The sequence below is a fragment of the Ovis canadensis genome, chromosome 9, assembly GCF_042477335.2.
Source record: "Ovis canadensis isolate MfBH-ARS-UI-01 breed Bighorn chromosome 9, ARS-UI_OviCan_v2, whole genome shotgun sequence".
Lineage (NCBI taxonomy): Eukaryota > Metazoa > Chordata > Mammalia > Artiodactyla > Bovidae > Ovis > Ovis canadensis.
The window spans coordinates 44,255,022-44,278,979 of record NC_091253.1 but is presented as its reverse complement, the minus strand read 5'-3'; the positions used below and the strand labels follow the sequence as shown (position 1 = coordinate 44,278,979).

Genomic DNA, 23,958 nt, shown 5'->3' with positions numbered 1-23,958 from the left:
ACAGAGCATCCTTGCCCCTGGGCCGTTTGCAGGAGCACAAGCTTGGACTGTGCCTCTTTCTGCAGAAGATAAAAGCTGCTCAGCCTTGCAGTTGAAAAGGACCTTGACTCAGCAAGGGGGTGGATGTCCAATCCCTAAAAGAGAAAACCTCAAAATGAGCTTTACAACATTTCCAAATGACATCTGAGATGCAGTCTCTATTTTGAAATTTTACTTTGTTAATTTTTTACTGACGTTTATAACTGATTCACAGTATTAAGTTTCAGGTGTTCAGCATAGTGTTCAGTATTTCTTCTATATACCATAAACAGTTATAATTGTATACCATAAAGAGTTATAATTCCCTGTTCTGTATGATACACCCTGTTGCTTATCTATTTTACACATAGTAGTTTACATCTCTTAATCCCCCATCCCAAATTTTATTTTGAAATTCTTAGGATGTGCTTCTCCCCAGTTCACGGTCACACCCACTAGAGCCGGTTGTCACAATACCTCCAGGAGCTAGACCATCACAGACCACTTTGTGCATGAGGCTGACATTGAAGGACATGCGAAGTATCTCAAAAGTTTTTTTTTTTAATATAAATTTATTTATTTTAATTGGAGGTTAATTACTCTACAGTATTGTATTGGTTTTGCCGTACATCAACATGAAGTTTGTTTTTAAAATACATGGAGATCTAAAGCTTGACTTAATTAGAAAGTGAAATTAAATGTACGTATCTGCTGTTAGACCTAAGTATGGGCTTCCCTGGTAGCTCAGGCGGTCAAGAATCTGCCTGCAATGTGAGAGACCTGGGTTTGACCTCTGAGTTGGGAAGATCCCCTGGAGAAGGACATGCCAAACTACTCCAGTTTTCTTTTCTGGAGAATTCCATGGACAGAGGAGCCTGGCAGTAGGTGGGTTGCAAAGAGTTGGACACCACTGAGCGAGTAACACTTTTCACTTTCATGCGCTGTTACATACACATTTTTTTTGAATGTGTTTTTAAGTAATCAAAATATGCCAAATAAATTGTCATTTGGAAAGAAGTATACATTATACAAGCCTAAGGCAATGAGATTCTTAGGTCATAAAAACCTACTGCATATAGAATGGTAGTAATTGCAATAGGAGTTAACAGAAAAAGTGTCAAAGTGTGTTGACTGAGTGGATGAAAATCTTGGAGCACAATCATCAGTCTCCAGTAATCTCAACTTGCAAGTAGTGTGAGGTTCTGTAGTTAAAACAATTGTATTCTTATTTATTAGCGTTGGAGTAAATTTCCTGGCTTTTCTGTATTTAACATACATCTTCAAGCCTCATGGCTCATCTGTAAATTATCATCCTTGACTTTTTTGTTTGTTTGTTTCCTTGGGCTGGTCAGTTTTTTGTTGATTCCTAAAAATTGCAGGTTGAATCTAGTGTCAGGGAAAATCCCTGATTTAGTATGGTTAGACTTGAGGTATAAGGAGATGCAAGAGACACAGGTTTGATCACTGGGTAAGAAAGATCCCCTGGAGTAGGAAATGGCAACCCACTCTAGTATTCTTGCTTGGGAAATCCCATGGACAGAGGAGCCTGGCGGGCTACAGTCCATGGGGTCACAAAGAGTCGGACATGACTAAGCACAGCATATACACACAAAATAATTAATACCATTGATATTAATTTACCAAGTATTTAAGAAAATTGGCATCTTTTACACCAACACATTTTGCAGGTGCCATGAGGACCAGGTCTGTACCTGCCCACTGGCTTCCCACCTTCTGTTGTTGCTGAATGATCATTGTAGTGCTTGATATTGAGCAGGAAAATATACTGTCAAATGTTCTCAGTTAAATATTCACTTATAAGCACCAATGGACATCTTTCGGCAGCTTCAGAAAGGTTCACTCTTTTTTATATTCAATATTAGAACCACCACTACTAATAATGGATATGCTAAACTTACACTGTGGTGGCCATTACTTTTGATTCTCACTATATCCTGAGCACATAAATTGTATCAGTTAACCCACCCAACAGTGACATGACTGTGTAATTGTAACTACAGGTGTGCAGATAAGACCACTGAGGACAAACGGGTTAATGCTGAAGGTGATGGAGCTTGTAGCTATGGAAAGAAGATAATTAAGAGACAGTCGAAGGACAAGCAAGATTCTGATCTCTCAGCTAACCATGCTCCATAATCCAATCCTCATGCTCTGAGTACCTTTAGAAGGCAGATTGGGCAAAGTCCCCACCATGTCAAGTCATGAAGTCACATGTTCAGAAATGACCAGTCCCAGGTGCTCCCTTCCCTGGTTGAGAGAGGAAAACTTTAACTGGCCTTCAGCCTCCTAAGCAAGTCCCCCAGAGAGAAATAGAGCTGGGTTTTCATCCAAGCCCAGCCTAAGGGCTTTTATCTACCATGCAGGTGCCCCAAGGTATTCACCTGACCAGGTGTGTGCCTGACTGTGTCTTCAGTGGGCAGTTTAGGTGATGAGAGAGGATACAAGCTCATGAAAGCTAAGGTCATGAACTGGAGTCCCTTTAGTGGCAAAATTGTGCCTCATGTGCCTTCTGCCAGTTATCTTTCCAAGAGCTGCCCGTGGGCAATAAGAGTGATAGAAGAGGGACTTGCCTGGTGGTCCAGTGACAAAGATTTTGAGCTCCCAATGCAGGAGGCCTGGGTGTGATCCCTGGTCAGGGAACTAGATCCCACATGCTGCAACTAAAGATCCTGTATGCTACGACAAAAACCCAGTGCCACAAAAGACACATTTTTAGAAAAAGAGCGATAGAAGAAAATTTAGACAAAAAAGGCAGATGCACCTTTTCCACTGGGCCAAACAGAAGGCGAGCTCAAAGCACCATCAGGAGGCAGGTCGAGCTCATGCATTCCCAGTGCAGATGAAGGAAAGAAGGCGGGGGGGCGGGGGGGCGGGGGGTGGAGGGGGGGTGGGGGGGTGGGCGGTGAACCACTGTCTGGAGTCCTTCCCAGGCTGTGAGCACTAGCTCGTGAATCTGAGAAACTCCTCACACTCCTGGGAGCTCTGAGGGCTGGGGTGACATTTTGAACATATTATCTCTCAAGAAACAGCAAGTAAGGGATAAGCCACTCCCACTTAAAAACTCTGAAAGGCGAATTCATTTCTTAGGGCTTTTATTCTCAGCAAAACTGACGTAACTCAGGAGCCCTGGAAAACTAAGTTATGTGTAAAAATCATTTAGCTAGAAACAGAACTAAAATCTGAAACTTAGTTATACTAAAGGAATCAAACTCAAAATGTGTTGGGACTTTCAGAGGCTTTCTTTCTTTTAATCTTTATTTTTAGTTTTGGCTGCAGGGGGTCTTAGTTGCAGTATGCACTTTCTCTAGTTGCAGCGCACAGGCTTGGTTGCCCCACAGCATGTGGGATCTTAGTTCCCCAATGTGGACTTGAATCTGTGTCCCTGCTTTGGAAGGCAGATTCTTAACCACTGGACCACAGAAGGATTTCTTTTGTTTAAGCCGTTTGGATGCAAAACAGCTGACATGCATAGTCACTGCTCTGTACATTCAGGATTACCAGACTCCTCAGAGAAGAGACTTTGATGTAAAGGAAATCAAAAAATGTGAGCTTTTACATATCAGGCCCCCAAAAGAACAGTTTATTTATTTTTTGCTCTACGAGGAAAGTGTTGCCCCTCTCCAAGCCCAGCAGTGTACCAGAGGAACTTTCCATCACGTGTTGTGAGATGCACTACGTTAGTTTTTGCTTTGTTGTTGTGTTTGTTTTATGTATTTTTATTTATACATTAGGTTGTGTTGTTTTTCATCACCAGTTAGCTGACAGGTGTATTTTAGTATTTTCCTATAATTCAGTCTTGATAGTATCCAGATTTGGGCAAACAGTAGGCACCTGGCTTCAGAGTTGACTCTTAGCGCCCCCCCCCCCCGCCCCCGCCCCCGCCATTGGCTGGCCATGTGAACTGGGCAAGCCCTTAGCTTTCTAGAACCCTGGTTTCCCTTTGGTAGAGAGATTCAAAAGTAACTTTCTTGGAGTTATTGTGAAGATTAAATGAAATAAGTAACTGGACATCATACCAGGGACATACCAGTTTATTGTCAGGATATCTTATTATTGGCTCATTGGTCACTGGGATATCGGATCATCCTTTTTAAAAAAAGTTTTGACTGTGCTGAGCCTTTTTTGTGGCTCTAGGGCTTTCTCTAGTTGCAGCACGAGGGGACTTCCCTGGTTGCAGAGCACAGGTTCTAGAACACGTGGGCTCCACAGTTGGCAGCACTGGGCTCAGTAGTTGCAGTGCATGAGCTTCATTGCTCCGAGGCATGTGGGGTCTTAGTTCCCCAACCAGGGATCGAGCCTGTGTCCTCTACATTCAAAGGCGGATTCTCAACCACTGGGCTACCAGGGGAGCCCCTTATCACTGCTTTAAAGATGAGGACCTGGGACTCCAAGGACACTGGCCTGCCTGAGCTCACACAGGTCATGACCCCAGTCTCTGGACTTCAGACCGGCAGGGGAGTCTCCCTCCACGCTGTGCACAGACCCTCCCGTCCCCCAGGCAGCTGGTGATCACAGCGTGTGTGATGTAGACCGTGGCGACCAGGGCTGAGTCCTCTTCAGATGCAAGACTGGGCCCTCCTATGGCCGGCTGGTCACTACTCACTCCGGATGAAGACAGGGCCCACCTTGTCCAGGTGGAGGCTCCTGTGTCTCCTCTGCCATCGCTCGTTCTGCTGCAGCGTCAGGAAAGGCACAGTGTCCATCCTTTACTGATGACCCGCAGGGTGTCAGCTGCTCTCCCATGAGGCTGAGGAGCCATCGCAGTTGACACAGATACGTGCCAGGCCCAGACTCAAATGGGGTCCCCAACACAGGCCTCGTGGGTTATTTCAAGGGCAGAAGCACAAAAGAGATGACTGAGCCTACCCGGAAAATAAAATTGCATGCGCATAGAGAATATAGGCAGCCTGGGCACCCCGTCACAGACCTGTCAGGCTCGAGGGAGCTCAGTGTCTCTCTCTGTGACAGTGACGGCGACAGCAGCGGGTGGGCGCGGGGCAAGTTGGTTGGCAGGTTTGCTGAGCATGCCTGGAAACCCCCGGACACCGCACGCCGGCACCTCTCCCCGCAGGGCTCCTCTCTTTCTGAAGAATAATTAATAAATATTTTCTTTTAGCATATAACCAACAGTTGAACCAAACAATTATGGAAACTGGAAGTGACCCAAAACGCTCGCATTGGCAGCGGCTCGGTGACACGCATTGTCGGGCACACGTGCACGGCTGTCACCCCGCCTCTCCGACGATCTGCACTTAATAGGAATATTTTAAACTATGTAGCTAAGCAACAGAGGTAATTGTTGCTTCCCAGAGCTTTTGTTAGCACTCTCACACAGCCCAAATATGCATAATTAGGTATAATGTCTATAAATCATTATTGTACACATGTGGGTACTTAAGTGGAGTTGAGAGAATAGTTCAATGAATTGAGCATATTCACGGAAAACGCTTTTTATTTGTTTTCTGTAGTTCATAATACTCTAAAATTATCATAACCCTTTACACTTTCTCTTAATAGCCAGCCGTGATATTGAGAAAAACTTCATTTGCATTTTAGACTATGTTTAATATATTATTTAAACCTGGAGTTCCTCTGATATGAATTCAGGAGAGGATAGACCGTCCTCTCAAATATTATGGGCTGGGTTTTGCCAGCCTCTTTTCTAGGAAGTAAAATGTTAAATTTTTCAGTTTATGTTGAATAGATCCCAACAAAGGACTGCACCCTATAATCAGTGGTATTTAAAGGGGCTAGTGTTGTGACTCAATTCTTCTCTTCATCCAAAAATGCTTTTAGTTACTATGGCAATATTTACTTGATCCTGGCAGTCCAGTGTTGATTTAGGGAGATAATTACCAGAAAGGAAGATGATGGAGATGTATTTTTGAGTGTCCTTGTCAGAGACAATGTTTATAAAAAATTAAATGGGACCCAAAAAAAAGGCATATTGTCTTCTGCACAGACACCCTCTCCTGCAGCCCTTCCGTGGGACGCCTGTGCTTTTCTTCCTTCCCAAGATGTGCATTAACGCAGAATGCCCTGCACTTGGTGTCTTTAACAGTCTTTAAGGAGGCTTATTATTTTGTCTTCCCATCCCCCACTCTGCCTGTAGAGACACAGAAATGGTCCTGCTTTTTTTTTTTTTTTTTGTCTTCATGAATGCCAGGGACCACTGCCGGGTTGTCTGGTATATTTCATAGGCTGGCAAGTGCTGAGCTCCCTGGGCAACCCCTCCCCAGGTGCCAGGCTTGGGCTGGGGCACCCACGGACCTGAACCTCAGTTGGTGTGTTTGCACGGGGACAGTGTATATAAATAAACACACAGTCTGTCACCCTGACTAGGCCACTGCCAAGAGGGAAAGGGGGTGACACTGATGGCTGCCCTGGATGTGAATACAACAAGGACAGATGGGTACTTGGGCGCCTGTCCTCAGTCTCAGGCCTTCTTGACCATCAGGACTGGGAACAACTAGCTGACATCCAGCATCCTCCAACTATCCCTACCTCCCTTTTCACATAAGTGTACATGGGTACCAGGCCAGAAACAGTGCTACTGGTCAAGGCATTATTCCATCTTACTCTTTTTCCATGTACTTATGTTTCCCTTGGTGTGGAATTTTCATGTTACAGGTATGAAAGTGGTCAGGGCTTCTTTTAGGTATCATCTCTGTGTAGACGTGTTGTGTATTTTAGCTAACATTCCATAAAATCTGAAAGTTTGTTTGGGATACTACAGAAGTAGAGAAAATCAGCTGAATAAGCTTTGAAAATATATTGCCAGCTAGCAGAGAAAACCAATGAATACTTCCTTTAAAATGTATAATAGGACATATATTTGATTTTCTTCCAGTTGGCTGAGACTTGCAAATATAAGAGGTACAGTAATGTGAATTTCACATTCAGAACTCTGATGGTTGAGCATTTATTTCAGTAACTAAACACACTTAGCTCTGACATGTTGAAAATTCAAATAGCTCATTTCTTTAAAGGTAATTCTTAAGAACATTAAGGTCTGAATTTTATTTTGTTTTGTCGAGAGTGTATATTTTTCTACCCAATGTTTATAAAACTGATGGAGTCGACATATTCACATATTGCATCTATTATATATGTATGTGTGTGTGCTAAGTCACTTCAGTCGCGTCTGACTCTTTGCAACCCTATGGACTGTAGACTTCCAGGTTCCTCTGTCTATGGAATTCTCCAGGAAAGAATACTGGAGTGGGTTTCCATGCCCTCCTCCAGGGAATCTTCTTGACCCAGGGTTTGAACCCGTGTCTCCTGCACTGCAGGTGGATTCTTTACTGCTGAGCCACCAGGGAAGCCCATTGTATATGTATCTATTTATTTATTGATCATGTAATTTTCTTAAAATATTTTTATTCTTGATTTTCAAATAATGGCTTTCTTTTTCTCCTTGAAGAAATCATGATAAAACCCATGGATGAGAAGTTTCATTCAACTGCACAAGAAAACTCAGATGGGAAGGAAGACAGATATGGCTGTTATCAGGAACTCGTGGTCAAATCTCTAATGCACTTGGGGACACTGGAAAAAAGTGCATCTGTTCAGACCATAAGTGAAAACTTAAACGACAGTGGCATCCAATCTCTAAAAGCAGAGGGGGACGAAGTGGACGAGTGCTTTTTGGTTCCTTCCGATGATGGAAAAGATAAGACTGACAACTCCCAGCTGCGGTTCTCACCCTCCTCCGACAGCGACAGTAACTCTGAAAGTGTGGAGAATGGTTGGGACAGCGGCTCCAACTTCTCAGAAGAAGCCAAACCTCCGAGGGTCCCAAAGTATGTTTTAGTGGATGATAGGAAAGACCTACTGGAAGTTCCCGAAATAAAAACTGAAGGCAACAAGTTTATCTCCTGCAAAAATGTGTGTGATTCAGAGACAGAAAGGAAAGACCCTCAGAACACTGCATTGGACCCATCAGATGGCCCAGCCCAGCCCTCCTTCCCAGGGAGTGAGGACCGCGGTCACGGGCGTGGGTGTCCGGCCGCGGGGACAGAGGAGGCCGCTACCCTGGAGAAAGCCAAGGGGAACCTGAGTCTGCTGGAGCAGGCGATTGCCCTGCAGGCTGAGCGAGGCTGCGTCTTCCACAACACCTACAAAGAGCTGGACCGCTTTCTGCTGGAGCATCTCTCAGGGGAGAGGAGGCAAACTAAAGTCATCGACATGGGTGGAAGACAAGTCTTTCCCAATAAACGTAAGACCCAGTTTTGCTTTTATTTCATTTAAAATTGCTTTAGAGTTGGGAGTGGAGAACAAGTGAGATTTAATTGCTTCTGCCAGATAGCTTTTTGACAATTTAACACAGTTTAAAAATCTAATTTATACTATAAAATTACCAAAATTTTCTCCGATTCTCTAGCTTGTTCTCAGATCAAGCTTTGTTGGTTTTACTTGGTTTTCACACACAAGAAAAATCATTGACTGTATTTCTCTTAATGTGACTTTTTAAAAATATATGGTACTTAAAAAAAAAAGTGGTATGTTGGATACGTTAGAAGTACGTTAGTATTTACTGAATTTTAACTGTTCTTCCCCGCCCTCTTTCTGGGATCATCTCACTGGCTTGGAGTTTCATCAACATCAGGCTACTTGCAAGCCAGGCAAGATGTTCTCATCGTTCTTGGGACGAGACTGGGAGCTAATTCCTTTGTAAGCCTATGCTTTAAACAAGCTCTCTGACTCTGGGTCTGGAAGCATCTGGACCAAACTTGAATGAGAAGGTCAATGTGCTTGGAGGAGACCTTAAATCGATCCTCAGACTTTGGGAAATTGCACCTCCCATGAAGATGTACCCTACCACCACCACCGAGTCTTGCACTGTGTGGGCCTGGTGATGAGTCCTTCAGTTAAATGGGGTTTCCCAAGGGGTGGTCCTTAAGGGCAACCTACTCCAGTGTACTGGATCCTCCTTCAAGGGATCTTCCCTCCACAGGGATCAAGCCTGTGTCTTCTGCATCTCCTGCATTGCAGGTGGATTCTTCATCACTTTACCACCTGGGAAGCCCTAAGTTACACATATACAAATATCTGTTCTTTTTCAGATTCTTTTCCCATGTAGGTCATTATAGAATATTCAGTATAATTCCCTGTGCTCTACAGTACGTCCTTATTAGTTATCTATTTTACATGTAGTAGTGTGTATTTGTCATTCCTCAACTCCTAATTTATCTCTCCCACCCCACTCTTCCCCACTGGTAACCTTAAGTTCATTTTCTATGTCTGTGAGTCTGTTTCATGGATAGGTACCATTTTTTTATATTCCACGTATAAGCAACATCATATGATGTTTGTCTTTCTCTGTCTGACTTACTTCACTTAGTATGATAATCTCTGGGTCCATCCATGTTGCTGAAAATGGTATTATTTTATTCTGAGTAATATTCCATTGCATGTACATACCACATCTTCTTTTTCCATTCTCTGTCAGTGGACATTTAGGCTCATCCGTATCTTGGCAATGGAATGAAAAGTGCAGCAATGAACATTAGGGTGTGTATGTCCTTTTGAACCAAACCACATTTTCCTCCAGATATGTGCCCAGGGGTGGGGTGGCTGGATCATATGGTAACTCTGGCTTTAGTTTTCCGAGGAACCTCCATACTGTGCTCTATAGTGGTTGTACCAGTTTACAATCCCACCAGTGGTGCAGAAGGGTTCCTTTTCCCTACACCCTCTCTAGCATTTTTTTGTTCATAGACATTTTAATGATGGTCATTCTGACTGGTGTGAAGTGGTACCTCACTGTAGTTTTGATTTACATGTCTCTAATAATTAGCAATGTTGAGCATCTTTTCATGTGCATAACTTGCTTTTCTTAAAGCAAGTTCCTGAGGTGATTCTTGGACACCGTAAAATCTGAGAATCACAGAGTTAAGGGAGGAATATCCTAGAGAAGGCCAATCTTGCAGGATTGATGAGAATAATGTGCTGTCTAGCTAGATGTTTTGATCACTGAAATTTACCGAGAAATCAGGAGGGTATTTTAAATCCATTTTAGTATTCACCTGCAATCTTGTCTAATACTGTGTTGCAACTCATCTCTGAGGAAAAAAGAATAAAACAATGTCATTTGGTGAGGGATAAGACAAGTAGTTCTTTGGGTACATACTGTAAGGGCTGAACATTAAGGACCAGCATGTAGTCTGGGGCAGGATGCTGTATAAGCAGCCCTGAGCACTCCATTTACACTCAGCTTGGAAACTTACCCATGTGTGTGTTTGTGTGTGTGTGTGCATGTGTATGTGTTTTAATGAACAACAAAATCAGAAGAAAAGATGAAATTTACTTCCTATTCCCAAACTCCATCATTTCCAAAGCACTCTATTTCCTCCCTTCTAAGACACACAGTTTTCCCATTTTAGCATCTCTGTAAAATTAGAAGGGTGTGCCATTATTCAATTTTCAATTGTTTTTCCTTTCTCACTGGCACACAGAATAATGTTTCCTCTTGCGACTGATGGCATCTTCAGCCACTGATATCTCAACTTCGGAGATACTTTGTTCCACAGTTTAAAACACATGATAATTCTTAGGTCTCTTTTACAGAACTTTCAAAATGTTTTTTGTTTACAAACATTAGCAAGGCAATAGAATGTGAGTTAGAGAATACAGGTCATGATGGAGCCTTAGAGAATCGCTGATGGAACTAGATGAGTCCACGGTGTAGCCTCTGTGTGTGTGTGTGTGTGTGTGTGTGTGTGTGTGGAGGGGGTGAGGTCATGCCTTGGGGTGTCAAGTCCATGCAGGGAACTTCATTCCAGATAGGAAGAAACAGGCAGAACAGTGAAGCCAACTGCAGGGACTTCAGGCTTCTCCCAGAGGATGTCCAAGTTCATACTCTTCCTCTCATCCCTGGTGTGGGATCATAAGAGGAGCTATTTTTTTTTCTCTTGAGAGTATATTCCATGCACCTAAGTAAACATCAGGTTTCCCAAGCATCTCCGTGGTAAAGAATCCACCTGCCAAAACAAGAGATGCAGGTTCAATCCCTAAGTCAGGAAGATCCCCTGGAGGAGGAAATGGCTACCCACTCCAGTATTCTTGCCTGAGAAATCTCATGGACAGAGGAGCCTGGTGGGCTACAGTCCATAGGGTCTCAAAGAGCTGGACACAAACTGAGTGATGAAACGACGGCAAGTTAGCACTAATTTCCCATGTGCCTCGGGCTTGGGACTTTGCTCTCTGAGAATACTAGGATTTTAAAGTATTGTTTCACCCAAGTCTTAAGTTACCGGGTTTGGCTGTCCTGTTGCCACCAGCCACAGGGAGATTTTGGGTCGCAGGGTAAGTAGAGTCACCATATAATTTATTCTACAGCCTGTGACATTTTCAGGATGAAGGGGAGCCATGAGAACACGCCCACGAGTCCATCAGGATGTCAGGTCACCAGACTGCAAGGTCATTTTCATTAAGCAGCATCCAGGAAAGAAAATGAAGAAAGAAAAGCCAGGCCAGAGAGCCCTCTCACCCCCAGAGCTGCTGCTGCACTTGGTTCAGGCATGGGGCTGGTCCTAGAGAGCGCTGTGGGCATATTTGTTCCCACAAGGAGAGGCTGGCAGACACGGCCCCCACCTGGGCAGGGGCCAGCCTCCCTTATCTCCCACACCCCCTCTGGCTTCCCGCAGGCAGATAGTGTGGCCAGACTTCTCACCGTGGTTTGGAAATGCGGCCTCACCTGGCCAAGATCCGAGGGAGGGAGGCCATCAGACTTCAGGTCATTTGTTCTTTCCAATGAGCTCTCGTGGGGTGTCAGCACCCCCCATCCTAATTTCATGTTAATCAAACATCGAGGGTTTTGACTAGCTTTCTGCAGACATTCTGTACCCAAACGAACTTGAAATTTGGCAGCATTTTCAGACTCAGTGAAAAATAGCCCCACAAAATCATACAATATGTCAGAACTCTTCATACGTCCCTTTGTCTCTCACAGAAAACAATATAGTTTCCACATCCTGGCATTAAATGCTGTCTCTGGAAACATGCACACTGGCTATTCCAGTATCCCTTTCCACCAACCACGTCCTTTCCCTGCCTATCCCTGGCCCCCCCACCCCAGGCAGCACTTCTAACTCCAAGGGTCCTTGGCTCCTCCCGCTTTGTTAAAACCAGCACCCCCGCCCCGCCCCCAATAATTGCATTACACGCGACCTGCTGTGCCCATCTGCCCAGCACCGTTTACCCTCTGAAAACTGGGGTGACATGGCCACACTGAGGCACGTCTGCTTCCATGATATTCATCGGGCAGCGCTGCCTGGCGCTCTGTGCCACTTCTGGAGCTGGAGCACATGGCCCTTGGCGTCCTCGCAGCTGGGACCGTGCCGCACCCCTCGCCCGTGGCTTCCGAGCGGCAGGACCTCGTGGACTGTTGACTTTCACTCTCAGCACTGTGTGCTCCTGATTCCTGACGATGGAGTTCTGATGAGCCGCAGTCTCTGCACCGTGCTGGTCCTTTCTCTGAGGCCCTCTCTGCCCGTTCTGGTCCTGGTTCTCTAGAAGCCCTGATGTGAGGGATGTGAGGGGCAGACCTGTCCCAAGCTGGCATTGTCACTTCACTCACTAGTGAAGAGTGCAGTTTCACCTCTGAGAATGCATTTTGCTTTTAAGCTTATCTACCCTCTCAGTCATGAATATAAGCATATTCATATTTAGTCCTCATTTATTTTATGTATTGGTATAATCCTTGATCTAACCCTCAGGCTTCCCCGGTGGTTAAGGGGTAAAGAATCTGCCTCTAATGAAGGAGATGCAGGAGACACAGTTCCAATACCTGGGTCAGGATAATCCCCTGGAGAAGGAAATGGCAATCCACTCCAGTATTGTTGCCTGGAGAATTCCATGGACAGAGGAGCCTGCTGGGCTACAGTTTATGGGATCGCAGAGTCGGACATGATGGTGCACACGTGCACACACAGGCACACATACTCACACTTATTATCTAAGCCCCAGCCTCATGTGTGCTGGGAAATGAGGACCCTAAGCTGTCTTCCGCCCACACCCTCTAGGCCGCCTGACTGTGTGGGATACTAAGTGTCCCTTTCCTCTACCAGCTGTGCATGTGGCCTACCCGCATCCCCTACCGTGTTCTGACAGTGCCCTATAAACCACTCCAGCCTGCCCCACTCTCCTGCTCCCACACTTTGCAGGTCTCCCCTAAGAACGCATCCTTGCCAGGCCTCTGTCTTCAGTTTCTGCACCAGGAGTGAAACCATGGTCCCTTCTCCTCCGTGGCTGCTGCGAGTTGATCCAGGGCTGTGGACCACGGGGGTCTGGGCTTCCTGGGCCCCTGCGGCCCTGTCCACTGGCCGGGACTGGCGAGAGGTGACCTCTTGTCAGGTCAGCCTCCCAACGTGGCTGGAACCCAGAGCCCTGGGGCCACTGCACCTGCCACCAGGACCCGCTGGGCTGGCCAGGCAGTCCCTCCTCAAATAGGACAGCTTCTTCATCGCGTGATGGTTGAGCCTGGCTTTTCCAGATTCCCTCAATAAGAGACAGTGTGGGTTTAAATAAATTCCTTCTCTTTTGCTTTTCTGGAGCCTACTCATCCTCTGGTGTAGGGCTGACTTTTCGCAACTACGACCTGACACGACAGCTTGAGACCGTCTCTGTGTTTTGACACACCCTCGCCCTGTCTCAGCCTCTGCTTAAGATACCAAGAAAATCAGAGAGAAAGCACTTTTCTGCTCCCGCGGGTCTTAGTGGAGGGTCTTATTCAGGGCGATTTTATTATGTGGAGGCTGAGCAGCGTGAGAAGACCGCCCCCGCAAGGGGCGCTCTCTGAAGGGAGGGTGAGGACTGACCAGCTGTCTTTCCGTTTAATTCCTCCGTAGACTCACCGAGGCCTGAGAAGAGGGAGACCAAGTGCCCCATCCCCGGGTGTGACGGCACAGGGCACGTGACGGGACTATACCCCCACCACCGCAGCCTTTCGGGGTGCCCCCACAAAGTGCGGGTCCCGCTGGAGAGTGAGTGCCGCCCAGCCCTGGAAGAAGTCCATGGGTCGCCCACTTTCCCCTCCAGTTTGGGATTAGACATGGAAACACCAAGTTTTCTGTGTCAAGACAATTTCCGTCTAGCCGGGTGTTTTAAAATACAGCGTATTCATAAAAACATTGGGGTGCAGTGAGGCCAATAGATCAAGAGATGACTGGTGTTGTAAACATAACTTGCTTCTCACAGTTCCCAAGAGGAGGGGGCTCCTCAGGCCAGGCGGAGCCCCCAAGGGAAGCACCAGGGCCAGAAGGGAAGGTGGGGAGTTGAGAGTGGGGACGAATCGTTGGCAAGAGCCTTTGCTGAAGTAAGCCGGTCTCAGATCGACCAGTTGGAATTTTTCCTGGGAGCTCTAGAGCTTGGGGGCTGTCTGTGGTTGTCTGGGACCTGGCCCTGGGGGTTAGAACAGGTGGAGAGTGTCCTGGAGTGAGAATCAGATGGGAGAGTATGTCAGATGTGGACTCCAACTGTCTGGTTTGCATTTGAAAAGTGTTTACAACCTCTGGGAATTAGGGAGCCGCAGGTGGGGTCATCTCCCCAGAGTCAGCAAGACCGCAGTGTTAAGGCATCAGAATATACAGGAGATAAAAGGCCTGAGTGATGATTTGTGTGCCCTGTGGTCCTTTCTCACCTGAGATTCCAGAGCATCACCTGTGTCCCCCTCCTCCTTGACAGCAGAGACACTTGGCATCTGAAGCGTTGCCCAGAACACTTTTGCAGAGTGAGGGCTTTGTTGGTCCCTCCACCCATGTCCCACCATGAGCCCCGAAACTGGAGGGAGAGGGGAAAGCTGCTCCTAAACTTTGAAATCCCTGCAGGCTCCATCCTCTATTTTGGAGACTCTTATTGAAACACCTCTTAGGCCATACAACCTGCCCTGACGGGCATGTCTCAGTGCCAGCCGCCCCAAAGACATTTAATACTGGACGTTCGCATGGGCTTCTGGTCTTCAACCCGAAGTTGTATGGGAAGGGAGCAAGCTGAATTGTAACTAAATTCATTTGGATGCGAAGCTGAGATATCAGTTTCTTGGCATGTGATGTACTGGTAGTAAATTGCTCTTTTCTTTTCTGTGCTATTTTGTGCTTAGTTCTTGCCATGCATGAAAACGTGCTCAAGTGCCCCACCCCGGGATGCACGGGACGAGGGCATGTGAACAGCAACCGCAACACGCACAGGAGGTAATACAAATGAGACTCCAGGGACTTAACCTGTGTTATCACTATTGCTGGATCATTGTCAACTGTGTTAGCACTTGACATAGATAAGAAATATTCTCAGTGTGTGGAGAGTAAAAAATAAAATACCTCATTATTTCCCTAGAAATTTTCATAGAACAGCCAACAAAAAATGTCATATTTGAACACCAGGGGTAGATACTCATATAGGGACGCACACAGAGTGTGACCTCTGCTCTGAACCTCCCCAGAGCTGTTTGATATTGGAAAGAGTGGCTTAGGGGTTCTCTTGAACCCCATCCAATGTACATTAAAGCAGTCACCATAAAACTTCAGATTCCTGAAGGTAAACATCATTTCATTTCACTGAGAGCTATTCCACAGAGACTGCAACTAACTTTAAACACATATGTGCATTTATGTATTGCATACATGTAAATATTTTGCTAAAATGCTTATTGTTTTATATATAATATGTATAGATTATGTAATCATGAGATACTATTTGATGCATATGCATATTGCCAGAAAACTTATATTCTGTACTCTCCATTTAAACTAAGATGTAAAATTAAGTTCCTAACATTTTGCCTATAGACCCTAAGCTATTATATCATGGAATTATCTATAGCTGGACAATTGCCATTGGATGAGTGCATTCTGTTAATACTTAAAATATCACCAAGTTTCCAAATAATTCAGTTATATCTCCTTTACATAATATTTTGATTTTTAAATGAGTTTGTTTTCTATTACCTCTGAGATGAGATTTTGGGACAAATGTTGACACAGTAGTTTTGCAAAGCCCTCCGGAATCTTTTAGGATGATAATGGTGCTAAGAGAACTATTAATATTATTACGACAACATTTGGTGCATGCCAAGGATGAGTGAGGTAGGTGCCCAAGCAAATTACATTCTCTTTTTAACTCAGATCTGCCCACTTTTTTTTTTAACAGTCTTTCTGGTTGTCCAATTGCTGCAGCTGAAAAACTGGCTATGTCCCAGGACAAAAGTCAGCTTGATTCTCCCAAAACCGGACAGTGTCCTGAGCAGGGTCACAGGTATGACAGTCCCCTATGCTCCCTGTGTTCAGAGATCCTACACTGAGGGTCCTTCGCCCCCCATGTGTGAGCACCATGGGCCACCTTCATTTCAGTGTGCAGCAGCCACTGTCCACTTGAGAGGCCGGCCCAGTTCATCATCATGTCACTGAAATGAACTGCTAGACCCTCCAGAAGTTCAGCTTAAAATTAATCTGCATGCAGTGTTATGTAATGTGGATGAATCAAAAAGATATGAAGTATATGATAACATGGGCTTCCCTGATAGCTCAGTTGGTAAAGAATCTGCCTGCAATGCATGAGACCCCAGTTCGATTCCTGGGTTGGGAAGATCTGCTGGAGAAGGGATAGGCTACCCACTCCAGTATTCTTGGGCTTCCCTTGTGGCTTAGCTGGAAAAGAATCCACCTGCAATTCGGAAGATCTGGGTTTGATCCCTGGGTTGGGAAGATCCTCTGGAGAGAGGAAAGGCTACCCACTCCAGAAATGTGGCCTGGAGAATGCCGTGGACTGTATATCCACTGGGTCACAAAGAGTCAGACATGACTGACTTTCACTTTCACTTCATATAATAGTATGTATTAATCAAAGTTCTGTTTCACTCAGTGTAAGCCTTCCCACGAGTCAGGCACGCACCACCTTATGGTTGATGTAACCTTTCCATCTCATAAATCTCATTACTCAAAATATGTGATGCTATATATTCATCCTTCTCTTTCAGATATGCATATAATTTCTTTAAAACAGAAATTCATTCCAAACTGGTAACTTGTAATAAAATATCTCTTGTTGGTCCTGGGTCCTCTACATTCTCAAGCACTTTGGAGGGCTTTACATACATCTAAATAATGACAGAGGACCACACAGTGTGAAATGATATACTTATTAACACAAAAATCACACATGCAGGAAAAAAAACGATTTCAGGATTACAACAGATAACCAGATCTTCATTGTTGTTACTGAGACACTGAGCTGAGAAAAACAGTTATTAGGAACATTTTTAAGATATGGTATCCCTTAATATTTGCTTCTGTAGATTTAATTAAAAGGGCCAATTGGCATGACTTTGCCAAGAATCAAAATTACATGAGTGAAAAAGATAAATCAAGCAAAGATCATGATAATTCCTGAGTAGCTATCCGTTTAAAATCTTATAACAAGAGTTTTTGTCAGTATTACTGTATTTTCCAGGTCCTCCCTTAGTAAGTTTTTTTTGGGGCTGTGCTGGGTCTTTGTTCCCTCCAGGGCTTTCTCTAGTTGGCAGGCAGGAGCTGCTCTCCAGTTTCAGTGGCTTCTTATTGCAGGGGCTTCTCTGGTGGGTCGGATGGTAATGGATCCACCTACAATACAGGAGACCCATGTTCCATCCCTCGGTTGGGAAGATCCCCTGGAGAAGGGAATGGCGAACCATTCCAGTATTCTTGCCTGGGGAATCCTATGGACAGAGGAGCCTGACGGGCTACAGTCCTTGGGGTCGCACAGAGTCGGACATGACTGAATGACTAACATTTTGACTTTCTTTCCCTCTTGTTGCAGAGCGTGGACTCCAGGCCTGAGGGCTTTAGTAGTTGTGGTAAAAGGGCTTAGTTGTTCTATGGCATGTGGGATCTTCCCTAACCAGGGGTTGAACCTGTTTTCCCTGTACTGGGAGTTGGATTTTTAACCCCTTAACCACCAGGGAAGTTCCCTAAGGAGGGTATTTATCAAACACAGAAAAAGCATTGTTTCATTTTGCCCATTTCTTAAAAGAGATGTATTATTTTAGGCTAGAACACTGCTGCAATATTAGGGCTATAAATCTAGTTATTTATGCCATAACAAGATCAACTAATTACTTAAATATTTTGATGTAGCACTCACAAGCTTTTTACCTAATCCAAGACATATCACAGAAACTTTGACATTCTGATGAGCAAAGTATGTTTTGGTGGGAAAAATAAGAAAAATAATAAATTTTGATACTACTAAATTGTGAAAGGTATATTTGTGTTCTTTAGCCTTAGACCACAGCCCCACAATATTTGTGTTTTCCTTCGTTGACATTAGTGCTACACAGACATGATGCCCTGGTTTAATCGAGACAGTAATTCTAAAGGAATATTTAAGTCATATTTAGCTTGGATTAAGATAACTCTATTGAAAAATGTGATAGCTATTATAGTAATTTCAATTCATATTGAAACAATGGCAATTTAATAGATAAAATATTGAAATACTACCTAACACAGCAAAAGCCTTTATTCTGAACTTGGGGGAAAAAAGTAAAAAGGCTCAGAAGTTCATGGTTCAGAAATCTAGTCTCTGGTGCTGACACTGACCCTGTTGGACGTCAGGGTCCTGCTGGCTCTGCCAAAAAGAATATGATAGCATTTCCTCACTAGCGACGGTCGTGACTTCCACGGCTGCTCTGATGAACAGTGGGATGCGTGCACCTTATCAGTCCCCTGGTGGTAGTAACACCCTTTTCTCTAAGTAGCTCAGAGTGCAAATAGACATCACATACTTGCTCCTTAAGCATCTTTGTTAATGAGTGGAGGATGATGTTCTCTCTGTTACTGATGAGAGACTCAGACCAACCATGTACAACTGCCCCCCTAAACCCCCCGACTCGGCCACCCAGGGCCCAAAGCACCTCCTTGTCCCTCCTCCCTGTCTGGCTTTTCCCCAGTGCATGTCTCTGTAGCACCCACAGGTGTGACATATCCACCCTGCTTATATTCTGACTCTGGGACGCTCACTGAGAGTGTCCTCCTATTTCTCTCGAGCTCTGTGCCTCTCTCTTCAGGACGAGCTTGGTGAAGCAGATCGAATTCAACTTCCGATCACAAGCCATCAACTCTCCCAGAGCCACGGTGTCTAAAGAGCAAGAGAAGTTTGGAAAAGTACCCTTCGATTACGCCAGTTTTGATGCCCAGGTTTTTGGTAAATGCCCCCTTGTACAAACAGGTCGGAAAACACCACCATTTCCTGAATGTAAGCTTGAATTCCAATACTTATCCCCCAAAATGTATCTTGTGTATGTGTGTGTTATGGGAGGGGATGCATTTAAATAGGTAATATATTATTTATTGGTAATATTTAGCAATATTTAATAGGTAATATACTATTTCTGGGAGGAGAGAAAATATATAGTGAAATAAGAATAACAATTAAGTTAATCAGTACTATTGATATTACATGATGTTACACAGAATATGGTGAATAGTTTGTGTTTTAATTATTCTATAAATATGGTGCCATTGTTGAATCTAAATACAGTAATTCTGACAAAATATTTAATTCTCATTTATCCAGGATTGGGATTAGTACACTGGAAACTGCAATAGCTATTATAATACAGTAATTTAAATTCATATTAAAATTATGAAAATCTAATAGGTCAAATAGCAAAATACTACCTAAAGTATGACTTGCATTAGCAAAAGCTTTCAGGCTTAAGGTGAGAGAAAAAGTGAAAAGTCTAAGAGGAAACTCATAATTCAAAAGTCAAGATTTTACTAGGAAAAAAGAAGTGTGGCTATGGAGATGTTCACCCACAGATTTAAGAATTAATGCAGAAATGTGTTCATTCTCTAACAATGACACATTTGTATGGATGGTCATAATGCAAAGGTACTTGTAACACATAAAACTTGATGTTTTTACTAACAGTTTTCTCCAGTTGTTTAGAGTCCTTGAATATTCTAATGAATAGGTGAGATTTTTCACCTGGGAGTAAATCCAGGAATGATTTCTACAAAGGGAAATAATCTCCCAGTTGGGGTCCTCCATAGACCATGAATTTTTCACAGTGTTTCGCAGATCCCTGGACTCCCTTTGATCTAACACATAGTTACCTAGATGTGGTGCTCTTGGAAACACAGAATGTTTCTCCCTTCTGTGATATGAATCATCAAATTTTTCAAAGAATTTGAATGTGGTATAGAACCCAACAGCTGGCTAAACAGACTAGGGAGGAGTGTGTCCGTCAACTAGAGTACAGTGTACTCTAAAAGACTGTTTTACCTGTTCTTACTAAAAATAAAGTATAACCAACATAGGTAACCACTGACAATCTATTAGATTCAAGGGGAAAATTATACACACAAATACACACACAGTGTTTTGTATCTATATGGAGATAGTTTTATTTTATATATATATATATATATATATATATATAATATACACACATACATATATGTTAATTCATGTGAAACTAGTTAATAAGAGCCTTCTAAATATTCATATAATTTGGATGTGGGTTTAAAAAATAGAATTTTCCGTGACATTTATATAACTACAAGAATAATATTTGATAATGTTTTAAACTATATTTTATGAAAAATAATGATCAAATATTTAAAATAAACACTGCATACAGTAAAACAGCCAAATGCCTTTATAGCCCACATTAAATTTCGGATGTGCCTCCCAGTCCCTGAATGATGTTTGCAAACACCCAGAGTAAAGAGAAACACGTTTAATTCTCTCAGGGATACCCTGGTACCCATAGCAGAAGCATAAGGGAGGACTCAGCCTTGATAACTCAGTGCTTTTCTGTTCACCTTGAGAACTTGGGCTCAGTCCCACCCCTACTCGCTGCCCTGCACCTGAACACAAAAATGAAGTTAAAAAAAAAAGCTTCATCATCTACTCAGGTCCACCAAGTTGGAGGAAGAGAAGCTTCTGATTTAAGCACAAAACAAATAGCAAAGCATGCAATTCTGAATCTAAGTATAAATTGTTAGTGTGAGAACAAATATGAAACAGTCCATTTCCTCCATAGGGATCTCTGATTCTCGTACCTACGCTGTTTGTGGATGTTGTGGCCTTATACCTCTCTAGTCCCTGATAAGTTTCACTAGCGTAGACTTGAATCTACCATTTTTACCACCTGTGCTGCCAGAGCACGTGCCCAGTAACCTGAGTTAGAGTTTTTCTCATAAAATGTGTAAATGCAAAAAAATATTAAGTGAATAGGCCTCCTTTCTCAGCAGTCACCTTGTTTGATCTATGAACTCCAGTGAAAACCAATCTGAATAACATTCATTTAAGGTACCCAGAGAGAATGGATTGTGTTTCTGCGTATTCTTCACGTATTTTTATGCAAGAAGTTCTGTCTTTGAAACAAGTCTATTTAATGAGTAAATCCATGTTTGTGCAATTGCTAATCAAATCTCTCTTCAACAGCGAAGCATTTTTCCAGTCCAGGGAAATTTCCCCCCCGGCTGCCGAGTGCAGGCGCCCACACACAGAGCCCAGGCCGTGCCAGCTCCTACAGCTCCGGCCAGCGCAGTGAAGACACCCACATCGCAGCAGCTGCGGCCATCCTGAACCTGTCCACCCGCTGCCGGGAAGCCGCCGACATCCTCGCCAACAGACAGCAGGGTCTGCACGCCAAGGTAGGCAGGCCAAGAGCCCGGAGGGGGGCCAGCGGCTCGCCGTGAGGATAGGCTGCCTCCGCAATCCTGGCCATGCTCACCACCCCCATGGCCTGGCCCCCTTTGTCTTGGGAAGGGGCAAGCCTGGTGGATTCAAGGAGCAGAGAGACCAGGGCCCATTTGCAGGTTGTGCAAGGAAGCTGGGTGGGGGGTGTGGAGACTGGCTGGGGAGCCCAGTGGATTCCAAACCTCTTTTTGTGTTGGGGTCCTGGCCACAGCAGCATGAACACAGACAGCGCTATTCTGTCTGAACAGTGGAAACTGTTCGCTGTCTGAGAATCAAAGATGGTAGGATGTGTTTAATGAAACTGCCACTTGTAAAACGTGGCAAAATTCATGACATCTCATTCATGTGTGTAGAACCATCATAGAGCATAAAATGGTCTGAGATACTGTAGTTTTCTCAAAGGACATCATAAAACCTGGGTCCATTAAGTCAACAAGAGAAGGATCAAGGGCTCTTGAGAGCTCAGGGCCCAAATTCAAATCCAGAACTAAATTCTAGGAAGTTTCTGAAGATCCCCATCTTTCTGAAGCTCACAAAATTAATCACCTTTCTCTAATAACCTCTCCTCTCCAACTAACAAGGAGAAGTAGACATCTGTGTTTAGGATGTCTTGATGAAAATAGAAATCAAAGATCCTTTCTTTGTGTGTTGGCTTTTGAGGAGGGAGTCATGATGCTCCAGAGTAACAGTGATGGGGGTGCCAGAACTGGCCGCAGGCAGCTAGAGCCAGTAACGTCTGTCTACATGGAAGGCTGTTAAAAGAAATTGTTTTCCTACCTAGCTGGCAGAAGCTAGCTGACAGAGCATGCCCAGGCTGGTTTGGAGAAGAGTGAAAGTGTTAGTCACTCAGTTGTGTCCAACTCTTTGCAACCCCATGGACTGTAGTCTGCTAGGCTCCTCTGTCCATGGGATTCTTCAGGCAAGACTACTTGAATGGGTAGCCATTCCTTTCTCCAGGGAATCTCCCAGACCTTGGGATCAAACTTGGGTCTCCCGCATTGCAGGCCAATTCTTTACCATCTGAGCCACCAAAGAAGTGGTGATTAGAGAAGCGAGTTCCCCTTGCTCTGGGTGGAAGATGGCCCGGTTAAACTCTAACCCAAACTCACTGAGCACAGGCATTCGCTCCCCTTTCCCTTTAAGCTCAACTCGTCCCGGTGCAGTCAGCTGCTCACCTGTGTGCGTGCCAGGCCTTCAGGAGAGCAGGGCGCACAGTGGCATGGAGCATTTGACAGAAGAATCAGAATTAGCTTCTGGACAGGTCTGAGCCAAGTAAACCCCAGGAAGAGTTGGTGGCCAAAAACCACTCAAAAACCATTTTAAACAAATGAGTTCCTTAAACAAAGAAAAACACATTGCCTCAAAAATAAAAAGAAAATTCCAATTTCTCCAGAAATCACAGTCAAAGATTATTTACATAAATGAATGATTTTGGGTTCTTTAGAATGTAACTTTGGTTATTCTTAAATCCATTTTTAAAAACCTGAACGCATTTCTTCTTTTTAAAGGGATATTCTAATGTGCAGCTCATTGGAGTGATACTAAACTGTCTTCCTTCTTATTTGCCTTATTGTCAGTTTAGGCTGTCCCGTAAGAATAAAGGGGCTTCCCTGGTGACTCAGCAGTAAAAAAATCCATCTGTAATGCATGAGACATGAGTTTGATCCCTAGGTCAGGAAGATCTCCTGGAGGAGGGCATAGCAACCCACTCCAGTAATCTTGCCTGTAGAATCCCATGGACAGAGGAGCCTGGTGGGCTACAGTCCATGGGATCTTAAAGAGTCAGACATGACTATAGCAACTGAGCACACACGCACACATTAAAAAAAAGTGCCAGTATTATAATGGTTAAAGCTACTTAAATTTGCTTGTGTGAATGGTTGTAGGGTGAAGGCTCTACGTGGATAGATGCAGTTTGGTTCCTTCGAATTTCTGCCTTTTACCTTTGTATTCTCCACGTTCTATCAATTGCTGAAGCCAAGCAGTGAATCCAACAAAGATGACAGGAACCCCCCAAATGTCCGAGCCCCAAAACTGTCAACCACACCTTAACTGCAGAAGCCCAGCCACGGATGAGACCATAAGAGTGGAAGGGGCAGAAAGTGCAGCAGTCGGTTTTCAGAGAATCTGCGATGCTGGCAGTTAGTTTTCAAACCCTTTTCCCCATGAACATTGTCTCGTCGGACATCGTGGGTGGTAAACAGGATCAGTGTGGCCCCCTGCACTGCCACCTGG

The 23,958-nt window shown here is 44.3% G+C and overlaps 1 protein-coding gene across 1 annotated transcript in view; it reads left to right on the top strand.

The window, feature by feature from the left end:
- The first annotated feature begins 7,475 nt into the window (after nt 1-7,475).
- Nucleotides 7,476-23,958, top strand: part of ST18 (ST18 C2H2C-type zinc finger transcription factor) — a 52,081-nt gene continuing 35,598 nt past the window's right edge. Inside the window, exons 1-6 of the mRNA XM_069600018.1 lie at nt 7,476-8,257; nt 13,890-14,024; nt 15,140-15,230; nt 16,186-16,290; nt 19,079-19,266; nt 21,466-21,677. Of these exons, the coding sequence (XP_069456119.1) occupies nt 7,480-8,257; nt 13,890-14,024; nt 15,140-15,230; nt 16,186-16,290; nt 19,079-19,266; nt 21,466-21,677 (1,509 nt within the window). The 5' untranslated portion in view covers nt 7,476-7,479. The remainder of the gene's footprint in view (nt 8,258-13,889; nt 14,025-15,139; nt 15,231-16,185; nt 16,291-19,078; nt 19,267-21,465; nt 21,678-23,958) is intronic.